The 20367-nt window shown below is 38.1% G+C and overlaps 1 protein-coding gene across 12 annotated transcripts in view; it reads right to left on the reverse strand.

The window, feature by feature from the left end:
* Window positions 1-20367, reverse strand: part of LOC105201229 (disks large 1 tumor suppressor protein) — a 393240-nt gene that overhangs the window by 4064 nt on the left and 368809 nt on the right. For 6 of the 12 annotated variants that reach the window (XM_026132836.2, XM_026132835.2, XM_039451471.1 and 3 more), the window contains 6 exons: window positions 7579-7792; window positions 7113-7270; window positions 6337-6586; window positions 5241-5343; window positions 4549-4587; window positions 2989-3030 (listed from right to left, as the gene is read on the reverse strand). In XM_026132836.2, coding sequence (XP_025988621.2) covers window positions 2989-3030; window positions 4549-4587; window positions 5241-5343; window positions 6337-6586; window positions 7113-7270; window positions 7579-7792 — 806 coding nt within the window. Of the gene's footprint in view, window positions 1-4; window positions 1738-2988; window positions 3031-4548; window positions 4588-5240; window positions 5344-6336; window positions 6587-7112; window positions 7271-7578; window positions 7793-20367 lie in introns of those variants that run through there. The other 6 variants (XM_026132842.2, XM_026132838.2, XM_039451483.1 and 3 more) reach the window with 5 other exon arrangements.

A 20367-nucleotide genomic window follows, 5' to 3' on the forward strand; every position in this document is an offset into this window, starting at 1 on the left:
GCAATCGTTTAATCGAATATATATGGACGATTCCGCGACGCGCCCCTAAAGACTCGAAAGAGGGGCTTCGTCGTCTTGACGTGTTACAAGCGATCATTACGATCTCCATGGAACCTTCGACAGCGCGCAAATCCGCCCACTCAGACAGCAGAAAAACAGAAAAAAGCTACAACACTCTCATCCAAGAAGAGGACAAATACGACACCCGAGCGGACCTTCTTCCGACCCCGTTTCCGAAAGATAGGCTCTCCGACGACGGTCCCCGTTGATGTCATTGATTAATTGACGCTTCCACGAAAAGGACGCGAGACAATGTTACACACAGAGCGATATGCGTTCATCGGGGAACCACTTGAAACAATCTCTCTGGCTGATGATTCGATAGATCGATTCTTCTCAACTGTCTCAAGCGGATCCCGGCTTCTTGGCTCCATTGAAGTTTCGGACAAGTACACATTTCTCTCATCGGACGAGTCACGAACATGCTCTCAGCGTTTTGAGCGAAAACGAAAGCGGGAGACAAAGCTATACCTTTTAATAACTAGAAAATTTAAGCGAATCCAGGAACGTTGAGGGTGCACAAGTGATGTTAGTATGTATAGCGACTATAAAAACCAGTATACTTGGCAAAGACAAAGGAAAAGAGAAAAACAGAGACAGAGACAGACATAGAGGGAAGTTCGGGGTCTCCATTCGTAATCAATATCGCACGCTGCTAACACATGTTACGAACTCGATATTAATGCGGCCACGTCGCTTCTTCCCGGCTTTCAATCGCGATAATCGAATACGTGGTCCGGAATTTTCGCGCGGCCGCGAGGAAGAGGAGCACCCGCCGCCCGCCGCCGCCGCCGCCGCCGCGCGTTTCCGGCGCGACGAGAAGAAGCGATGCGATTTCTTCGTCTATCTGAGCGCCCTAATTGCGTTCTGCTGCTGTTAATGTCTACGGGCCGAAGGAGGAGGAAAAGAAGAGAAAACACATCGTGACATTAGCACGAAGCGCGTCCCGTCAGTAATTTAGCGCGAAGAGGAGCCTGGAGAAAATTAACGGTTGTCAAAGGAGACAGACGTTTCTCGATTGGTTCCTTAAACCGGTGTATTGTACTCGCGATTGCTCTTCGATCTCGATTGCGACTTTTATCGTCGGGAAATAAATTTGGTGAAAAGTTTTAGAGAGAGAGACCGACGGGCACGTTACGTTTAACTCGCGACGTTGCACGTCGCAAGGTAATGTAAAATCGATAATATAATGAAAATACACGACGAGAACGTCGAGACGTTATCTTTCCCCCATTAATAAATTACATCTATCTTGTATAATCGTGACAGCGCGTTTAAATGAATTCTACGACCTTGATCCCCGCGTCCAATTTGCGTTACGACGAAAGCGTTAATGGGAGATCGGAAGATCGACATCAAGAATCGTTAGCTGATACAGGGATTGCAAACAACATTATTTAGTTATTCACCCTCACGAATATTTCTTTTCGGGATAATCGCCCGTCGACAGGGTTACGATCGTCCGCGTTAGTCTCCTAATAGGAACAAATCGGCTTTTTGTGTGTGCACGCGTCGCGTTCACACCTACGGTTCACACATTTGCTCTCGGCTACGACTTACTAAGATTGTCATTGGGCTCGTCGCCCTCCTTTTCCAGATAAACTAACGTGAGTTCCTCCATATACGGCAGCTGAACGCGAAACAAAATTTCTTTACTCCCTGCAGCGCAAGATAAATCTTGAATGAATAAAAAAAGAGAGAGATAGAGACAAAGAGAGATAGAAAGGCAATACGTGATGAATGAGAGGCGAGTGATGAACGGCGGCGACGGAGGAAGAGTATTGGATAACCAAGATCCTAAGATGAGACACTAGAAGAGTGGAGCGCGAAATTTCACGGGTAGACAACGCGCTCCTGACGAATCGGCGAGCGTTTCAAGTTCAACTCGAAATCAAACTGACAATTTTCGCAAATGCAGCCACTGTTTCAAACTTGTAGAATAACAAATTCTGCTTTTAATCATGTATAAATACACATTGGAAAATAAAAAAAATACGTTTGCTTATTATTATCTCATACCTAGTCATTGCATAGCGTATCATTCTTCATTAATTGTTTTATCGCGTATTAATATGTTCACGGTTGCGCATCATCGGTATTCAATTAGGCTTAAGTAAATTTCTCATATACATGCTTAACTGTACGAACGTAATCATTAATAACTAATGAAGATTTCGAGTTGACCTTTTCATCTGGTATGAATATGCACACTGCCATTGGAATAAAACAATAGATGTGCTATACTGCCCACAGCGACGTATAATAAAGGCCTCTATATATATATATATATATATATATATATATATATATATATGTATTTGCTAAATTATTGCTGGGGAATGAATGCAAGCGTGATCGATCATTTCTCGCAAGAATGAAATAGTGGACGGATAAAGGGATGAGATTTTCGGTCAAAACGTTTCGCAAATTACTGTAATTATAAATTCTGGAGGGTCATTGTTACACATTTTCAACAAATTTCAACCTATTATGGTAAATTTATATTCTCCACTCTAACTACGTGAACGTGTTAACATTCACCCACACTTATTTTATGTTAAATAATATTGTAGCAAGTAATTAACGCGATAATTAACACTAATATAATTCTTATATCGATATTAATTATACGTATTAACCGAGTTACTATCCGAGTATGTGCGTAATCGCGAAACAATATAGTGACCGAAATTCATTATCCCGCGTGGCTGACCCAGGCAATACGATCTCTTCGGTGTGAGGAAGAGTATGTAGGAGAGATATATTGTATATAGAGAGATAGAAAGAGAGGAGAAAAAGAGAAAGATAAAATGATAGAAAAATAGAGATTGATACGGAATGTGAGGAGGGGTAGGAGGGAGAGGGAAAACCAAAGATAGCGAGATAGAAAAGAGCGGGAGCGAAGAGAGAAGAGATAGACATGATTACCTTCAGTGTTAGTGTCGTCCTGGGTGTAGCACAGCATGAATGCTAGAACATAACAAGTTGAATACATTTCAGTATACGTTCCGTACTAAGTAAGCGGCCGTTAATTATTGCTAGAATTAATTAGAAGCTCTATAGACTCTCGATGACTCTCCTACTGTGCGCGCGCGATTCCGATGCTACGCACGAAATGAATTCGATGAGGATGCGAGTGTGTTTGCAGATTCGAGACACGGCACGCGAACGGATTCGAATCGTTTGCATTATTCCCTTCCTCGAAATCGTGATTTGACTGTCAGAATCAAATATCTCACTGGGGGATGCAACATCTCCACGTGCGATCATCACAGAATGTTTACATGTTCCTTAACACGTGTTATTTGTGGAAGCATTACGTTAGAGGTGTAATATAGTGTAATTTATATTATCAAAGTGCTTTTTTCTCACGACGTCGATGGGTAATCGTTAAAGTCTCGCTACGGAGACACGCTCGAGAGAAACTGTCGCATAGCTGTGACACGAGGCAAAAAAAAGCAATATCAGCTGTGTATGCAACTTAAGACTGTAACACTCTTCCTTTCGCCATCAGTTAAGTGTTAAGAAGTGTGTGTACCTTCCAGTTGATCGCGAGGTCAGAGACCGAATTGCACGTTATGTCATTCGAAGAGCGAGGTTTGTTCTCGATTTAACACAATGAGACTGTGACGTACATGCATCTAGTGCTTTGATATTTCTTTCTCGGTTTTACCCGATCCCGAGGCATCGCTGAATGCATCTGATGGAAGATGATGTGCTTCGTGACATGATCTTTGAAGTGAACGGGATGCGTTTCTATTGCATCTACTATCCTTTCGTGGAAGAAAGAAAAAAAAGAGAGAAAAAAAATACGAGCTACTGTCTGAGAGGAACATCGCTCTACCGTGCTGGATCGTTACTACGGATTACTTGTGAACCTCTAATAGTGAAAAGCCGAAAGTTAGAAGCGGAGTCGAGAGCGTAGATAAGAGTAATGTCAGTGAAGGTGTTAGTATCAGAGACTCTGCACGGAGCAGAAAAGTTCAAGGTGCAACGTGCATGCGCAAGTGAGGTCGAAGGGCGCAAATAAAGCTGCTGAATGCGCGGCTGCTGAATGATACACGGTGGTTGCCCGCAAGCGACATCACGCGCGATGCAACATTGCGAGATTCAATCTCGGCCAAAACCCGGAATTCGATCCGAGACAAGACGAATTACGTCTCATCGAAAACGAATATTGTACAAACAATTTTCGTTATAATAAAATTGAAATCTTGCGTTCCCAATTTTTTAATTCTCGAGATTATGCACATTAATAGTTTACTTTACTAGAAATAAAAAAATCAGAGAAAAGATATTTCTCTACATCATCGTAAATTATGTTCTTTAACTCGATATATCTTAATGGAATTTCGCGTGTTTTGGCGTGGATCTTAAAGCTTGCTCTGCTGGCGTCACTGCTGGCGTCACTGCTGGCGTCATTACATATGATAAATGGCAAAAGCGCACATTTAAAGAGCTTATTACGTGTCTAATTAAGATACTTACGGGTGGGATCGTTCTCATTCTCGGGTGTGGTGGGCGTTCCTACACAAGCAGGCAAAACAAAACACATGTCACGTTTTCACATTGTAAAACACAAAAGCTCATTCGGGACTTGGGCGTGTCTGATCGGGATTCATCAGCCCCGGAAGTTGGGACTAGATATTAATTCTTGTAAATCTTACTTGCTCAGTTGAAATTTGTATTCCTGGTTTTTGCATGGAAAATTATATTACGCATCGACTTTGCAATTTTTTTTTGTTTTTTTACAACTGTTTATTTCAAAATTTTGAGTTTACTTTTAAAATGCGATAATGATGAAATTCAGAAATGGTAAACGCATTAAATATTTAGGTAAACGCTAAAAAGTTGCTTTATTAGTACAAACGACAAAAAAGAATATCTCTTTAATGTTGACCTTATTTTGAACTACAATGTTCTCGATCAAATTTTCTGAGAGTTCATTGCGAGACGTGGAATTATGAATAAAAACTGACTCCGTTGAATGCGAAGACTGCGGCCCGAATCTTGAGGGTGAGGAATAACTTCAAGTAACTCAGCGGTTAAATCGCACGATATAAGTATAGGCGGGTACATACGGCAAGAAAAAACACGTAAAACACATTAAATATGGGCCAGAACATGCACAGAACGTGCAGGAGGGAGAAGGGAATAACAATCACATTCTAGACACTCACGTTCCTGATCGGAGCCATCCTCGGACTTGTCGTCTTTGCTCTTCATGAATGGGAATTTCCTGCTAAACGAGAAGTTTTTCTTCTTCCGGTCTAGTGTTGATTGCTGAAATTAATAAGTTTGCTGCTATGCAATCGTCAAATCACATACTTCGTAATTTTATACGTCGATAAATCTATTCGTGAGAAATTCTATGAAATATTTGCAATCTTTAAAGTAAATAGAATAAAAACAAACAATTAAAATAATTATGTTTGTTTCGAAATCTAAAAGCATTAAATTATGACACAATTTTTGTATAAAGTTATGTGAATTTTTAATTGAGACGTCACGTTTTTAAAATAAATTTGATTTATTGTAATTCGCGAATCGTTGTCATTTATGGAGAAATTGGATTCTTTTTAGAGAGAAAATATCACGGCTGTGTCACGTAAATTTCAAATTAATTCTTCAATCATATTACACACACACACACACACACACACACACACACACACACACACACACACACACTCACAAATTTGCAGACGGAAATGGCCATGTGACTATTAATTGCAATGAATTTTTAACTAAACATCTCTCCTGCATTAGCCAATAAAGCTGAACATTATCAGATATTCCAACATGTTTTTTCGATTATGCGATTAAAAATCTACTTTTGTATTGCAAGAATGACAAAACCGTAATTTATACCGCAAAAAAACGCTTTAACAAAATTTTTTCAATTAATTTAAAACAAATAATATGTTATCAATTCTTTTATCACTTCGATCAGATTCCTTCCTTTAATTTAATATTACACTTTGTATATTCTCGAAATGAGAAATCAAATTAAGTATCAAAAAATATTGAGAGACAAAATATTTTGTTAAAGATACGAGTGTATTACAATTACGTGTTAAAACAATTACGTTCGTAAAAATCTGTCATCGTTAAACTATATAATTATTTTCTTATAAATGAGTTGGTGCTCGAATTTTTAACGAAAAAACTGTCATACAATTTTCTCGCGAATAAAATTGTGTTGTATTGTATTTCGTGATTCATCGTTATTTTTTAGAAAAATTAGTAACTTTCAGAAATTCTCATCAGACTCACCTTATCAAGAATGACTGGCATGTGTCCCTGGAACTTGACAGAGCGGTCTCTAGCACGCTGCTTACGTTCCCATCGTCTGCGCGAGGGTATTATACCCAAGCCTTCCTCCTCGCCCTGTGGAGTGACTCTTCTTGCCTGCCACCATTCGTCGTCGCTGGCGTTCGTCACGTGCAAGATCTCGCCGTAACGGAATGCCAAGCCGCGGCTCGGCAGACCATCGTCCTTGTTGGGGTCGTAATCGAACAACGCTCTTTGGAGAGAAGACATCCATTATGTTTACCTCCACATTTACGTGTAGGTATATAGGCGAAATTGCATATTAATTAATTGTATCTATATAATTCGTAACTCTTTGGCATATGTTTCACAATAAATTCCATAGTATTTTAAAATACTTATTAACATCATTATTATTCAATTATTAATTTAATTCGTGTACTATTATTATACTTCAGCTTTAATTTAGAATTGCGTTTCACGTTTGACAAATAATTAGCGCATAATTTGTAGAACTGGAAATGCGTACAAATTCACGCAGAAATATAATTAAGCACAAAGATTCATCTTCGACCGAGGCTCATCTCTACATTATATTATTCACATATTAATATTTTTGCAAATGTTAAAATTATCGCAGTCGCGCAATTCGTTCGATATTTAATATTTTATTGTTTAATTAATTGTGTTTAAACAGTTTCAAGATCGGGACTCGGGACGACGGATGATCGAGCGGCGAAAGATATAATCACGAAAGTAATAATCACGCGCGAAATTACCTCACGTAGAGTGATTTCTTCTGGGAGGTCCTCATGAGGGTGCCTGTCATCACATTCTGTTGCGAGATTTGTTGTTTAAGATCCTGGATCTTCGCCTCAAATCTGTTATAGTCCTCCGGCTTGTATTGCACCACGATTGTCACTGTTTGACCAGTACCCTAAATGCCGGATAAATAATAAAAATACATTATTTTCGATGAACAGCAATATACAAAATTTTTGAAAAAAAAACTTGCAAATGTTAAAATGTCAAAATTATCGTAGTCGCGCATTTTCTTCGATGTTTAATATTTTAATTTAATATTCAGCTAACGAGATAGTTCATAACAAATCTTTTTTAACGGATTATGATCTTTTGCCAAAACTAAATTGACTTCCTGAATTCTCAGACAATTATATGCGTTTAATAACGAAGCATTTGTGCTTCGTGCTTAATAATGAAGCATCAATCGAATGAAGATCTCACCTTGAGAGCCGCAGCAGCTTCCTCGTGGGTGGCTGTTCGGAGATTGATACCATTAACGCTCAATATCTGATCGCCTCTGCGTAATTCACCGCTGAGATCAGCCGGACCTCCGGCTAAAATGAATGAGATGAAGATGCCCTCGCCATCTTCACCGCCGACGATGTTGAAACCCAGACCTGAGGAGCCTTTATTCAATACGACGGTACGCACCTCTCTGAAAAAATAAAAGAGATGGCGATATTTAACACCGACAGTAGTTCCAAGGATGTGAAATTGTTGTCAACCATTATTAATAATAGTATAATGCATTTTTATTAAAAAAATATGTTGCGATAAGACTGATTAATTTCTGTCGCATCCCAAGAGCGCTGAGAAGATAAATTGATTTATAAATATTTATAGATCATAGATAAGCGTGTGGGTATTCTCAATTTAAGATTTACGTTTCGCGCATCAACACACCTGCATTTTAATCGCGAATCAAAATGCAAATTCCCGTCGCGATCCTTATAGGCGCGATTATCACGTTAATTAGAAGACTGGTCGGGAAATTCATGTCGCCATACCACGCGGTTTTCGTGGGTTTAAAGTGTACTTCGCCGTAACGAGACGCATAATGCGAGAACTCGCATGAACGATGGTATCCCGGGCATTGAACTGACCCGCACAAAATGCATTTTAGGCGGTCGGGCAAAACACGAATTTCGTAGGAGAAACGTGAAAATTCTAGTAAAATAACGCTCGTAATTGATAAGCATGTTTAATATCGCACTAAAGTGCAATTAATCTAAAAATCGTAACTTTAATTATCCTGAAATTTTAACGAACTGCACAGATTTCCTACGAAGAACAAAATTATCGACCAATTTCTCGATGTAGTTCGTTATCGAGTCATATAACGAAAACACATTTCATACGCAATTAATTTAATTAATTACTCGATATTGCTATCCATTAAAAAAAAAAAAGAAAGATAAAATGTGGTCATCGAGATTTTCCCCAAAGTCATTAAAACGTAGTTTCTTTTTTACACAGTTTCTTTCCGATATCGTAAATGACGAATGTCAGTGATTCAATAATAGCGATCACGTATGAATTCGTGTAAATGGTGCGAGAGTGTGACGCAAAAGCGTGTCGATCAATGAAACGCCCTACGTAAGCGCTTACGCATCGGGGGCGGCTGAGTCGGCGAGACACCAATCTATGTGTTCACGCCCTTACAGTGCACACACACGCGCGCACGCGCGCGCACTCATGCATATACGCGAGTATAAACAAACTAAAAGAAAACTAAAATCAATTCGTGGAGGTTTACTAACACACAAATCAGACAAAGCGCCTAGACCATTCTGAGTCTAGTCGACTCTGTTGCGTTTGACAATAAAATAGCAGGACAACTTTTCGCGTTATTCTTTTATTTATCATCGTTTGAAAGTCCTTTATTTATGGACATGGACGGCGCATGTTTGCCGCTGATCGTGAGGCGTTCATTTAATTTGAAGGGACGAACGAAATTACGAGAGTTGCGCGTTATCGCCGTCGTCGGACGGGCTGCATCGTGCATAACACGAAGATTTCCTTCAGAAATGTATGCAACCTCGAGGCGCAACCGCTCGATGACAACGGCGGCTTCTCTCGCTCGCATTAACAAAGATCTCGCATTAACAAAGATCTCGAATTAACTGTTAGTACGCTGCCGGCGGGGACACAAGTTCACGTTACTTCGTTGCGAGACACGGGGCAGCCACGAGCACATCCGGCTGTTCATCCTTCGCTTATCTTCAACGGATGCAATTCGCTCTTGTTGCACACGTGTGGCCGAACATCTATTACTTATAAAATGTAGCGATGCCGAGTTTCGCACAAACATTTGCAGCCATTAAAATAATCTATCTTAAGACAATATTTTAATATATTAAGGCTCCTGACTCCTCAGCCGAGAACTCCGCGTTGACGGTAGCGACATTTCGTCGCGGACAAAATTAGAACTAATACACGTGAAACGTGACAGATTGACGATGAAATGTTATCGTGCATGTCATTTTGTTATTATGTGTTTCATTGTAAAAACATGACTTGTCTCGTATTTACCAAATTCGTAAAAATAGACCGCGAGTAAAGTTTCTTTGAATTTTATACATAAAAGTACATTTTTCACTCCTTTTAATAGCTATCCGTGTGTTTTCCTGTCTGAATAGACGTCACTTTACGTGCTTTTTACGACTATTTATTGACTGCTAGGCGAAAAAAGAATAGTCGTGACCGATATTTAGAAGTGTTTTAAAGCCATCTGATTAGTCTGTTTTATCCAAATTGGCATTATTTAGAAATGGCACGTCGGACAAAATTATGTGCCCATGTGTTTTCCTGTTTCAATTGCTTCACTTTACATGCTTTTTACAACTATTTACTGATTGTTAGGCGGAAAAAGGATAGTCGTAACCGATATTTAGAAGTGTTTTAAAGTCATCTGCTTAGTTTGTTTTATCCAAATTGGCTTTATTTACAAATGGCATGTCGGACAAAATTACGTGTCATTTCACGCAATTTCTCGCTTCTGACGTCACGACTTCAATATGGCCGCGGCGAGTACTCAGGAGCCTTAAACAGAATATTATTACTTCAATGAACTATTGGATTAGTGCACGTTATTAATAATGAAAAAAAAAATGATGTACTTTATGCTTCAGTCTTTGCAATGTTGTGGCGCGTAGAAAAGGAACTTGTATTTTTAGAGTGAACATCAATGAGTCTTGCTGGCAATAAAAAGAATAGGATTCTATAAAAGAGATCGGCTAATCTGATAGGTTTCAGGGAAATGTGACATTATCCCTTCGACAGATCGAAACAAGCCGTCATTCCAATTCTGTTTCTTAAGCCTTTTTCGTTTTTATTAGAATATTAACAGTAAAAGAATGGCGATATTAGATTTGACAAGTTATTTAATAAATTATTTTTCGTCTTACTGCATCATTAAAAAAAATTATCGAGATAATTTCACACATTTTTAGAATAATCTTTTAAATAATTTCTTCTCTTCATAGCAAATGTAACATCTGTGATAATAAAGAAGTTCGAGATTTTCACGTGCCATGGAATGTAACTGCTAAATAATAAAATTTTATATACAGTTATCGTTTATCATTCACTGGCAATCCCAACCTACCCGTGAACAATAGAAAATATCTTTTCAAAAATCCGAGAGACTGTATCCGTGTACCGTGCGAAAGAAACGCGTCTTCTTATCACATCTATAATTTATTTGATCGCTCGATGATGGATGCAGCTGTCGAATCGGTCCAGCCACCGCATTCCCAAGATCCTCCGTCGCGATTGGCTAGCGTTAAACGGGGATTTACGTGTCTCTGCGTGGTGGAGGAGAGTGCGCGCCGGATGCGCGTAGACGTCCACATCATATGTTTCCGCCAGTCGACGTTGACGCGTGTCGCAAACTAGTCACGTCCCCGGTACGGATCGTATTATCGTGCCGCGGACGTGACTAGTTAGTGACACGTGTGCTCTCGATTCGAGACTTTAATTACGCGTACTCGCAACGCGTGCCGACCCCCTTTCGCGAAACGGGCGCGTCCTCGTCGCAGGAAACGGATTTTTCAGTACATCGCGATGTTGCGCAATACTTAAAGAGAGTAATAGAAACATTTCGCGCCCGTGAATATTTTACGATTATAATGCGATAACTGCAGTTTAGGAATTTGATTCACTTGTAGTGCAGCAATATTGTCTAATGACACGCGCGAGAGCGATTCAAAATATTAATATCAAGTAACTTTATCGTTATAGATTTATAATTGATATATGTCAGAATGTTATAAAGATTCACGAAATTTAGTAATTTATAGAAATATAGGTCAAGATATAATTAGTTAATAAAACTCGTAAAACTAAACAAGAGCCTCGAATATAAAGCATAAGAATCTGCAAACTAATCGTTCCCGAAAAATATTTAGCTTTTTATTTTATAAACTCTTTGTACGATTTATATGGAATTAGCATAATAGATAACAAAGCATCAACGTTGACTTCAAATCCTCTGTACGATTTATATGTATCATAAAATGACACAGATAACGAAATACCAATGTTATACGTGACTTCGGGATTGAATACATTTAAAGCGGATGTTCAGATCGGGAGACGGCTATTCGATAGCTTCTTCTCATGCACGAGCACACATTCAAAGATTAATGAAAGTCAATATTGAAAATGCAAGCAAAACTAATACATGTCAAAATCATATGTAAGTCGTCTCGATACTTTGGTCCGTCGAGATATCGAGAATTCTACATTTTAATCCTGCAAAGAATTTTAGCTTTAAAGCAGATTAGCTAGAAATAGTAAATTAAATATACTTCGCAAATGACTGGTTTATAGATTTACATTTATTAAAAATTTTAAAAGCTGTCTTAACGAATTCTAGTCAGTTACATCTCGTTCGTTCTAGTTTTAATACACCATATGTATGGAAGGATAATTCTCGTACACACATACACACATCTTTATCCGTTTCGTTTATTTTGTGAAAGATCCTGCAGCAATTTGTACAAATTACTGTCAACCCTTAAACCGTTTTTCATTTTTCCCGCTTTACAATCATGAATAATGCACAATTCCGCCTAATGCAATACGTATAGTAACGGTTCTATACTTTTTTTCATACCATTTGACTCGTGTCCTCCTAGAGCACTCCATTCTCTTCATCTCATCATCGAGACGAACATCGGCAAGAATAGCATCTCGTGCACCTCGTCTCACATTTGTCCACGTCAATAACGCACTCGATTTCGCTGACAATAAGCGCACGTCGGTCAATTTTTCGTTCACCATGTCTGATTTTTCATCTTTCGGTACGTAACCGGCAGCACGATTCGTCTAAACGAACGAACAGATGGTTGCGCTCGTCCTCAATCTGCTCGCACTCGCGGACTCGGAGACGGGATGTGCCGCCCGTGCCGTAAAACGAGCACCTGTTCCTCCGCAACGGTGGAATGACGGAACGATGACGTAACGCCGTTGCGGTTCCGCTGCGGAAGAACGACCGTCCTCGTCGAGGAGTGGTGTCTCGTCGTGATGCACTCTCGTCAATTGTTAATGCGTACCAGCGAACATCCCGTACACGCGTGAGCACAAGGTCGCGGTCAATCGCGATCGCCAGAGATCAGATCGATCGCGAACGCGAGAGGACAGTGACGATAGACGAAAAGCAAGAGAGAAAGAGAAGGCCAGGGAGAGAGGGAGAGAGAGAAGAGAGAGACAGGCCGAGAGAGAGAGAGAGAGAGAGAGAGATATGAGCGAGGGCGAAATGACGCGCGATCTCTCGGACCAGCTGGCGCGACGTTGTTGCTGGTTCTCTCTCTCTCCGTGCTCTCTTTCGACCGCGAACCAACGGCGACGTCCCGACGTCGGTTGGGGGCGTCGCGACGGATTAAAGGCCGCGGAGCATAGGTGGCCGCCGCCGCGCCGCGCCGTGTCGTGTCGCCATGCGCCGCGCCGCCGAGGCGGCCACTGCGAGCTACTATCGTCAGGATCGATAGAAATAAGCTGACTCTCTCTGGCGCGCGCTGCAACCCCGCGTCGCAACCCTCTTTCACCACCACCATCACCACCACCACCACCGCCGCCGCCGCCACCGCCGCCGCCGCCGCCGCCACACAATCGCCGCTCTTTCGAAAAACTGGGGCAACCCGCTAAACTTTCAGCCTTTTTCGCACGGCCACTCTTAGGGCCGATATCTTTGTAAACATATCGGCGAAAATCGTTGCTCGCGCATAAAAAAAAATAAAGAATGCTGCAAAAATAGATGTGGATAAAGATAGCCAGATAAATTTATCGTTCCCTGGAATAAAATTCCTTAGAAATATACAGGGAGAAAGATTTTTCTTACCTATAAAAAGAAATGGGATACAAAAAGAAAGCATACAGGATAGATATTCCACGTGTGACAAAAAAAAGCCGGGTGAAATGTATACAGACAACAGAGTAACAATGAGAGAAATGAAATAGAATGTATAACGCGAATAAAAATTAGAAATGTAAAAAAAATATAGAAAAGAAACAGAACGCTACGTTATATACGGGATGCCCTGAATTTAAATGTCAAAACTTTGGGAACGTGTAGAGGATCGATAAACTAAGAAACAACTTTCTGTCCTTTAGAGATATATGTATGTTCGTTTTAGGAGAAAATAACCCAAAAAAGACAAAATATAGTTTGTATTTTTGTACTTATTTATTACTTATTCAGTCACACTTATTTATTCAAGTTGTCACTTGCTTAATAAAGATATTGTTCAAAATGATGACTTCTTGACTCATTATTCAGGCATTCTTCTGTTTGAAAATCAACGCGCGTACTCTCGTACTATCTCTAAAGTATTATCGTCGCTAAAATCGTACACGAAAACATTAATATTAAGAGAGCAATTGAGAGACCGAATCGTGGATGCAGGGCACAAAATCAGATCAGTGTTTTTTACTAGATGCGATGCTTGCATTGCTGCAAGAGATCAACATTTTGAACATTACCCACAGTACCTACAAGCAAGTACCTACAAGAATAAAAACTAGGTTTTGTCTTTTGTTTGCAATTTTTTTCAAAACAGAACAAAAATGTGCATATTTCCAAAGGACATTTTTTTTTATCGAACCTCTACGCGCTTTCCAAGTTTTGACGTTTAAATTCGGGACATCCTTAATATGAGAAAATAGTAGGGTTGATGTAGAAAAGAAAGAAATGTGGACAATACGAAATAATTTCTACGAACCATAATTATAATGGTATTCATGAGAAACTTTAACAAGCTTAGTTTTCACATTAGGCCGTACAATTTAGGTTTAAAAAGAGAGAGAGAGAGAGAGAGAGAGAGTTTTGAAAAACGCGGAAGCATTCTGTTCGTATTACCTAAGTATAAGAGAGGATATTCGCCTGGACAAAGCAAATATTTAGACTAAAAAAAACCTCGACTATAAGAACTTTCTCCCAATGGTCGGAATAACTGAACGCGGAAGAATTCTCGGCATTCCTAATTGTTTGAGCTGTGAGGAAAAAGAAGCCGTGAACATACTTTTGCGCGCGTAAAAGCGGCGAATTAGAGGAGCGCGCGAAGTGTTGCAACCAATTAGATACCCGACGAAATTTTTACCTCCGAATGCTAACAGAGGCCGGAAAGAAACTTCGAAGCAATTAAAAATCCGACGGGCTCGATCTCTCACAGGAGAAGCGTTGAAAAATTACATCTCTCACGATTAAAGCCTCAGAGCATCGTGGAACGATTTAATTACGCGTCTCTCGGCTAAAGAATTATGTCTCATCTTTCCTCTTGCTCTCTCTCCTCCGCGTGCAATAGAAGCGACCCAGAGGAGCGGCAATTAATATCAGTCATTGGTTTGTGTGGCTAAAGCGGAGCAGCCTCATGAAACATAAATAATGCACAGCCTTTAAAGACGACGTTTTCGTGAAATAATTGCATTAGTCTTTGTGATTTTCTTTAGTATCTCCTATTCAAGATCTAAGTGTTCTGTAAGAATAAATATACGACTGGAAATATGACGTTTTAATTTTAATTTTCAAATGGCAGCTAAATCGGAAATTACATTATAACAGAATACACAAAAAAAATGTATAATTTTTTAAGTAATTAGTCACTTTGATAAATTACGATGACATGAGAATCATAAAAACTGAACATTATATTGCTATTATTTATGAATGCATTTTTCAAAATATGATTACACATAGTGTCTCATTTTTTGAGTATTACATTTTAATTAATAACGATAACTCTAATCAGTTGAGAGTCTACTTCTCCTTACTGAATGCATTACAATTTTTGAATTATATATAAGTGATTGAAGAAACGTTTTTACGTGAGCTAAATTAAATTAATTGTAGACTCTTTAGAGAACAAAATGTATTGCCAAATTAAATTGTTAAGTTTAGATAGAGTTCCCTTTGACAGAATTTGAATTGGATTGAAAAAAAACTCAATTATAAAGACGTATGACGCTAAAACTAGAAGAATGCGGTAAAGGGTAATTTCCCTTGACATTTTCGCTAATGAAAAATCGACTTAAACTTAATCAAAGTACTTATAAAAATGATGCATGAGAAATGAGACACCCCTCCGCACAATGTATGATATATTACCTGCATCGTCACCATTAATAATTGTTTAATCGCAAAGCTTTCGTTTGGCTAAAAGTATCGGGGATTCAATCGGCGGATCGCTCGAGCGTCTATCTCTTGATTATATTTTTTCTCCCAATTGTAGAAATCGTTTGTGACGCCGCTAATTGCGGCGGCGAGTGCAATCGAAGCCAGTCTCGTGAAAATGGAAACTCACTCCCGTATTGCTTCTTCGATTGACCTACTTGCGAAGAAGCGCGCGCGCACATCCTGCACCCCCACACGAATATATATACATATATGTAGCAGCATCCCCTGCTGCGCTCTCTGCGTTTCGATACAGGAACACGCTCGCTACTACCTTCCGCAGCATCCGTCGACGCGCGATTTTATGAATACTTATCGGCAACCGTTGCGACACGTGGACCGCCACAAAGCGTGAAAATAAAGGCAAGAGGCCTTGAGATAGGACAGAATTGCATCGCTCGTAACAGATAAGTACTCTCTTATCGTTTCGTGGCTGCAGTGTTGCAACTGTAGCGCGAGCAAAACGCTCTTGAATAACATCTTTACGTCGAGCATTATGCTTTTAGTCAGTTACCACTCGCGTCATTGATTCTCATTTTATAAATAAGAATATTATTTACTCACAATTATTTATATTTTCCCCAAAATATATTTTGACAAAAAATACGTTATTAATTAACTCTACACTAGAAATCATTCCTGTTTGTTTATAGGTTTGTGCATACTTCAAAATCCAAGTTTTAAAAATAAAATAAAATTATTTTCTTTAAATAAAAATTAAATTAAATTTACTTTTGATTTAAAAATGACCACAATATATTGTTTTATTCGACACGTATATGCTACTCGAGTTTATCAGGCCGAAGATCCGATATTTCTTACGCTCGGTTTACCTTGGAATGTTACTCATATTCTCGAGAAATATGCTGATGATTCGATCGAGAGTTGCGTCAATAGCACGTTCTTCATAGACAATAGGATCTATATCGCGAAGATATGAATCTCTCACGACTCGATATCCTGCTCCGTAAGATGTTTCGGGAGACTTTCAAGGAGAATCGATCCAACCGTATTCGTAGTAAATCCGGAGCTAGCTTCTCCAAAGGTACATAAAAAGAAACGACGCAGATTATTAGGCAGACATTTTTCTCTCTTTTCCTTTTGTAATTGTAATTATTTTTTCTTTTTTGTTAAAAATGTACTTAGAACATTGATGCAAAAGCTGAGAAAATAAAATAAAATGTTAACAAGTAATAATTTTTGAAGCATTTATTTCATTCTTCTATCTAAAAACTAATACACGCGCGTTTATTTCAGTTCCTAATCTATTTTATGTTGCTCCCCTCTGTGTATACAAGTAATTTAATGTAGTATAATTGACGGCAGCATTTTTCCTCGAATGGAGGGCACTCTCGTTCATGAAGAATCAATAGAGGATGTCAGCCTGTTGTTTAATAGCACGGGCGTAATTTAATGCTGGTGACGATGAGGCGGATAAGCTCGTGTGATCTTGACCCGAAAAGCTTGAAGTAATACGAGACCGAAGTCACGGTCGCGTGTTCAGCAAGGAGTGGCGTTTGACCCTGCTCCTTATTAAGGACACTGCGCGATCGCGCGCGGGAAGGTGTCCTCGAAGCGACTGCGCCCCGCGGGGACCACCCGGATGAATTCAAGGTTTGGTGTACCACGTGTTCCTTCCTGCGCTGACACGGTACTGTGCACCCTCAGGTCGAGGGAAAGCGCTCCGATAAGCAGCACGTGAGCCACGTGCGTTTTACGATGGGGTGTGCGAAGCGGAAGACTTATGAACGAATCCGATCGTTTCCGATAAAATGCTACTCAAAGAAGGAATCCACAGAGCCATTACAGGATGTTTACTCAAATTTTATAAAAGAATTCCCTGAGAATTTCTTCGGATTTTCCAGGAATTTCATTCAAAATTTTAGGCAAGATTAGAGAACTGTTTAATGCAGTTTTGAAATCAAATTTATTTTATTGTACGCTTTAATGTTCCTTAATCGTACAATTTCAAAGAAAAACAACTTGAGTTTTGATTACTTAATTGTAAGTTTGAGAAAGTATTAACAAATTTTTGTACCACTTGAATTTTGATTGGTAAGTTTGAGAAAGTATTAATCATACAATCCCAAAGAAAAATCATTTAAGTTTTGATTAGTATATTTGAGAAAATATTGAAAAGATACAATATAAACTAAATATATTTATATACTACTCGAGTATTCATTGGTAAGTAATCATCAAGGATTAAACAATTGATGCTGGAAATTGAGGTTTTCGAAAGATCGACAACATTAACTTATTGTAAAAAGCTCTTTTACTTCGAATGCTTTGCGCATGAGAACCCAGAAGGAAATGATTGGAAGAATGATCTTTCATGCAAGTCTTCTGTGACGCGCGTAAGAGAAGCGGAAACGAAAACACGGAGCCAGCGTGCCGAAGTTTCAGGACTTTAATAGGATTTCCCGGGCCGTGTATAGAACTTTCGCAACGAAATATCTCCGAGCATGATCGTTCCTGGCCTCAAGGTTGTCCCCGTAGGGATTGCTCGTGTCTGTACATAAATTACGTTAGATCTCCCGTTCGTGGAATTAAAGGCTTTGTCACACCGTGAGAACGATGCTTTGGGAGAACGATTTCAAGAAGGATTTAATGAGAGAGCACGTATTATAGCGATCTATATTAAAATTTTTATAGCATCTTCAATTTTTATTCAGGCGGTCAGTTTGTATATTATGTGCTATCCTCGCGTAAAAACTTTCAGGAAAAGCTTATAAAATTTATAAAATAAATCTACATAAACATATATTACTATGCTTTCAAATTTTTAATTATAATTTATCCATGAATTTATTCTACACACGTCTTTCAATCAAAATATTTCATTTATCGCATGTATAATATTCTTATCTCCTTGATATCCTATATTTTTTATTGTTAAAAATTAAACTGGATTATAGGACAGATTAATAAACGGTCCTTTTAATGCGTTGTTAAGGGACGAACAAAGCGCAGCCAATTTTTCCTCCAATGTCAATTGTAAAAGGGAGTAGGTCAAAGCTTATCCGTATGGAACAGCGACCCGGGCCTCGTAAAATCACGGCCATGACCTAAAGCCAGATTAAGGGCAAAGGTTCCCCCGCGTCTTTCATCTCGTAGTCAAAGGGGATTCTTTTTCGCTTTAGCCTAGTCAACTAACCTATTTAGAGAAAATAACTATCTATTCGCGAAAACACTAATTTCATTTCAAAAACAATCGATCCGATATACATGCACTGCGAATTATTGCCAAAATGTTATTTCACAGCTATGAGAGATAACAAATCGCAAATATACGAGAATTTCTCGTAAAGAAAAATTAATTTACTTTCAAAAAACGTTTGTGTACAATGTGCTCACTTAATGATGCATTGTAAAATTTATTACCGAAATTATCAAATACAACATTGTATGATAAATAACATAGAATTACAATTCTCATAATTGTGTCATAAATAAAATAAAATTTAATTGATATTTTGTGCTTTCTCAAATGTAAAGTAAAAAGAGGCAGTTGAAATTAAAAAAATTAAATTTATATACTATGTATTTTTTATATATATTTTAATAAAATCTGAATAATGTATTCGTTAATAGAAAAATTCGTTAATAAAATACGTAGAATGAACTCTGGATTCTCTTTTTTTTCCCTTCAAATTTTGTTCTGTAAATTATAAATTATCTAAAGCAAATTTAATATCGACTTTATATATTATACACGGAAAGAATTTTTCATTATATTTTATCGTAAAATTCACTAAAAATTTTACTATGTATAGTGATATGCTTGGGACGACTCTTGGCAACCTATTAAATATTATAAATAGCAGTAGGAATTTTTGAAATACTAAAAAGATATTTTATAAACTGCATAAGAATTACCATGCAGCATTGTTAAATGTTCTAAAGTAAAATTTTTACAATTTGAGACAAAAACCTCTTGTTCTCTTAAAATTTGTCTTCATATGATTATGTATTTAATGTAATTTATATCACGTTTTGAAAAACACGCTTATCCTAGTACGATTCGAATCCAGGACTCTTCTGGATTATCTCCTGCTCTACGTTATTTCTTCTATTAATAAATATTGTCGATTTATATTATAAATAGCATGTCGATCAGTTACCATGCTGCTTATATAAAATTATCATGAGCGATTAAGTCAGATTAAAATTGTTATGCTATTGTAAAAATTTATATTTATATAAGATATTGTATGTGTTTAAACAATAAATTATTCAACATATTTTAAAATTTAATTGTACAGATTAATAAAGATAATCAAACATATTTTAAATTTTACTGTTTTAAAATAAAAATTATATATATAGTAAAGATTAATAAATCAGAAAAAATTACACAGAATTCGTCAAAAGACAATATTGTTCTATGACTTCCATCTCGACTTCCATGATATTTTCAAGATAAATTTTACAAAAAAATTCTCCCCGTGCATTAAAATGTGACAAAAGAAAATATAATTAAAATAAAATGTATAATTTAATATACGTAATTAAAATATATAAATATATAATTAAACCGAACACAGTACACGTAATTG

This window comes from Solenopsis invicta, chromosome 1 (genome assembly GCF_016802725.1).
Source record: "Solenopsis invicta isolate M01_SB chromosome 1, UNIL_Sinv_3.0, whole genome shotgun sequence".
Taxonomy (NCBI): Eukaryota; Metazoa; Arthropoda; class Insecta; order Hymenoptera; family Formicidae; genus Solenopsis; species Solenopsis invicta.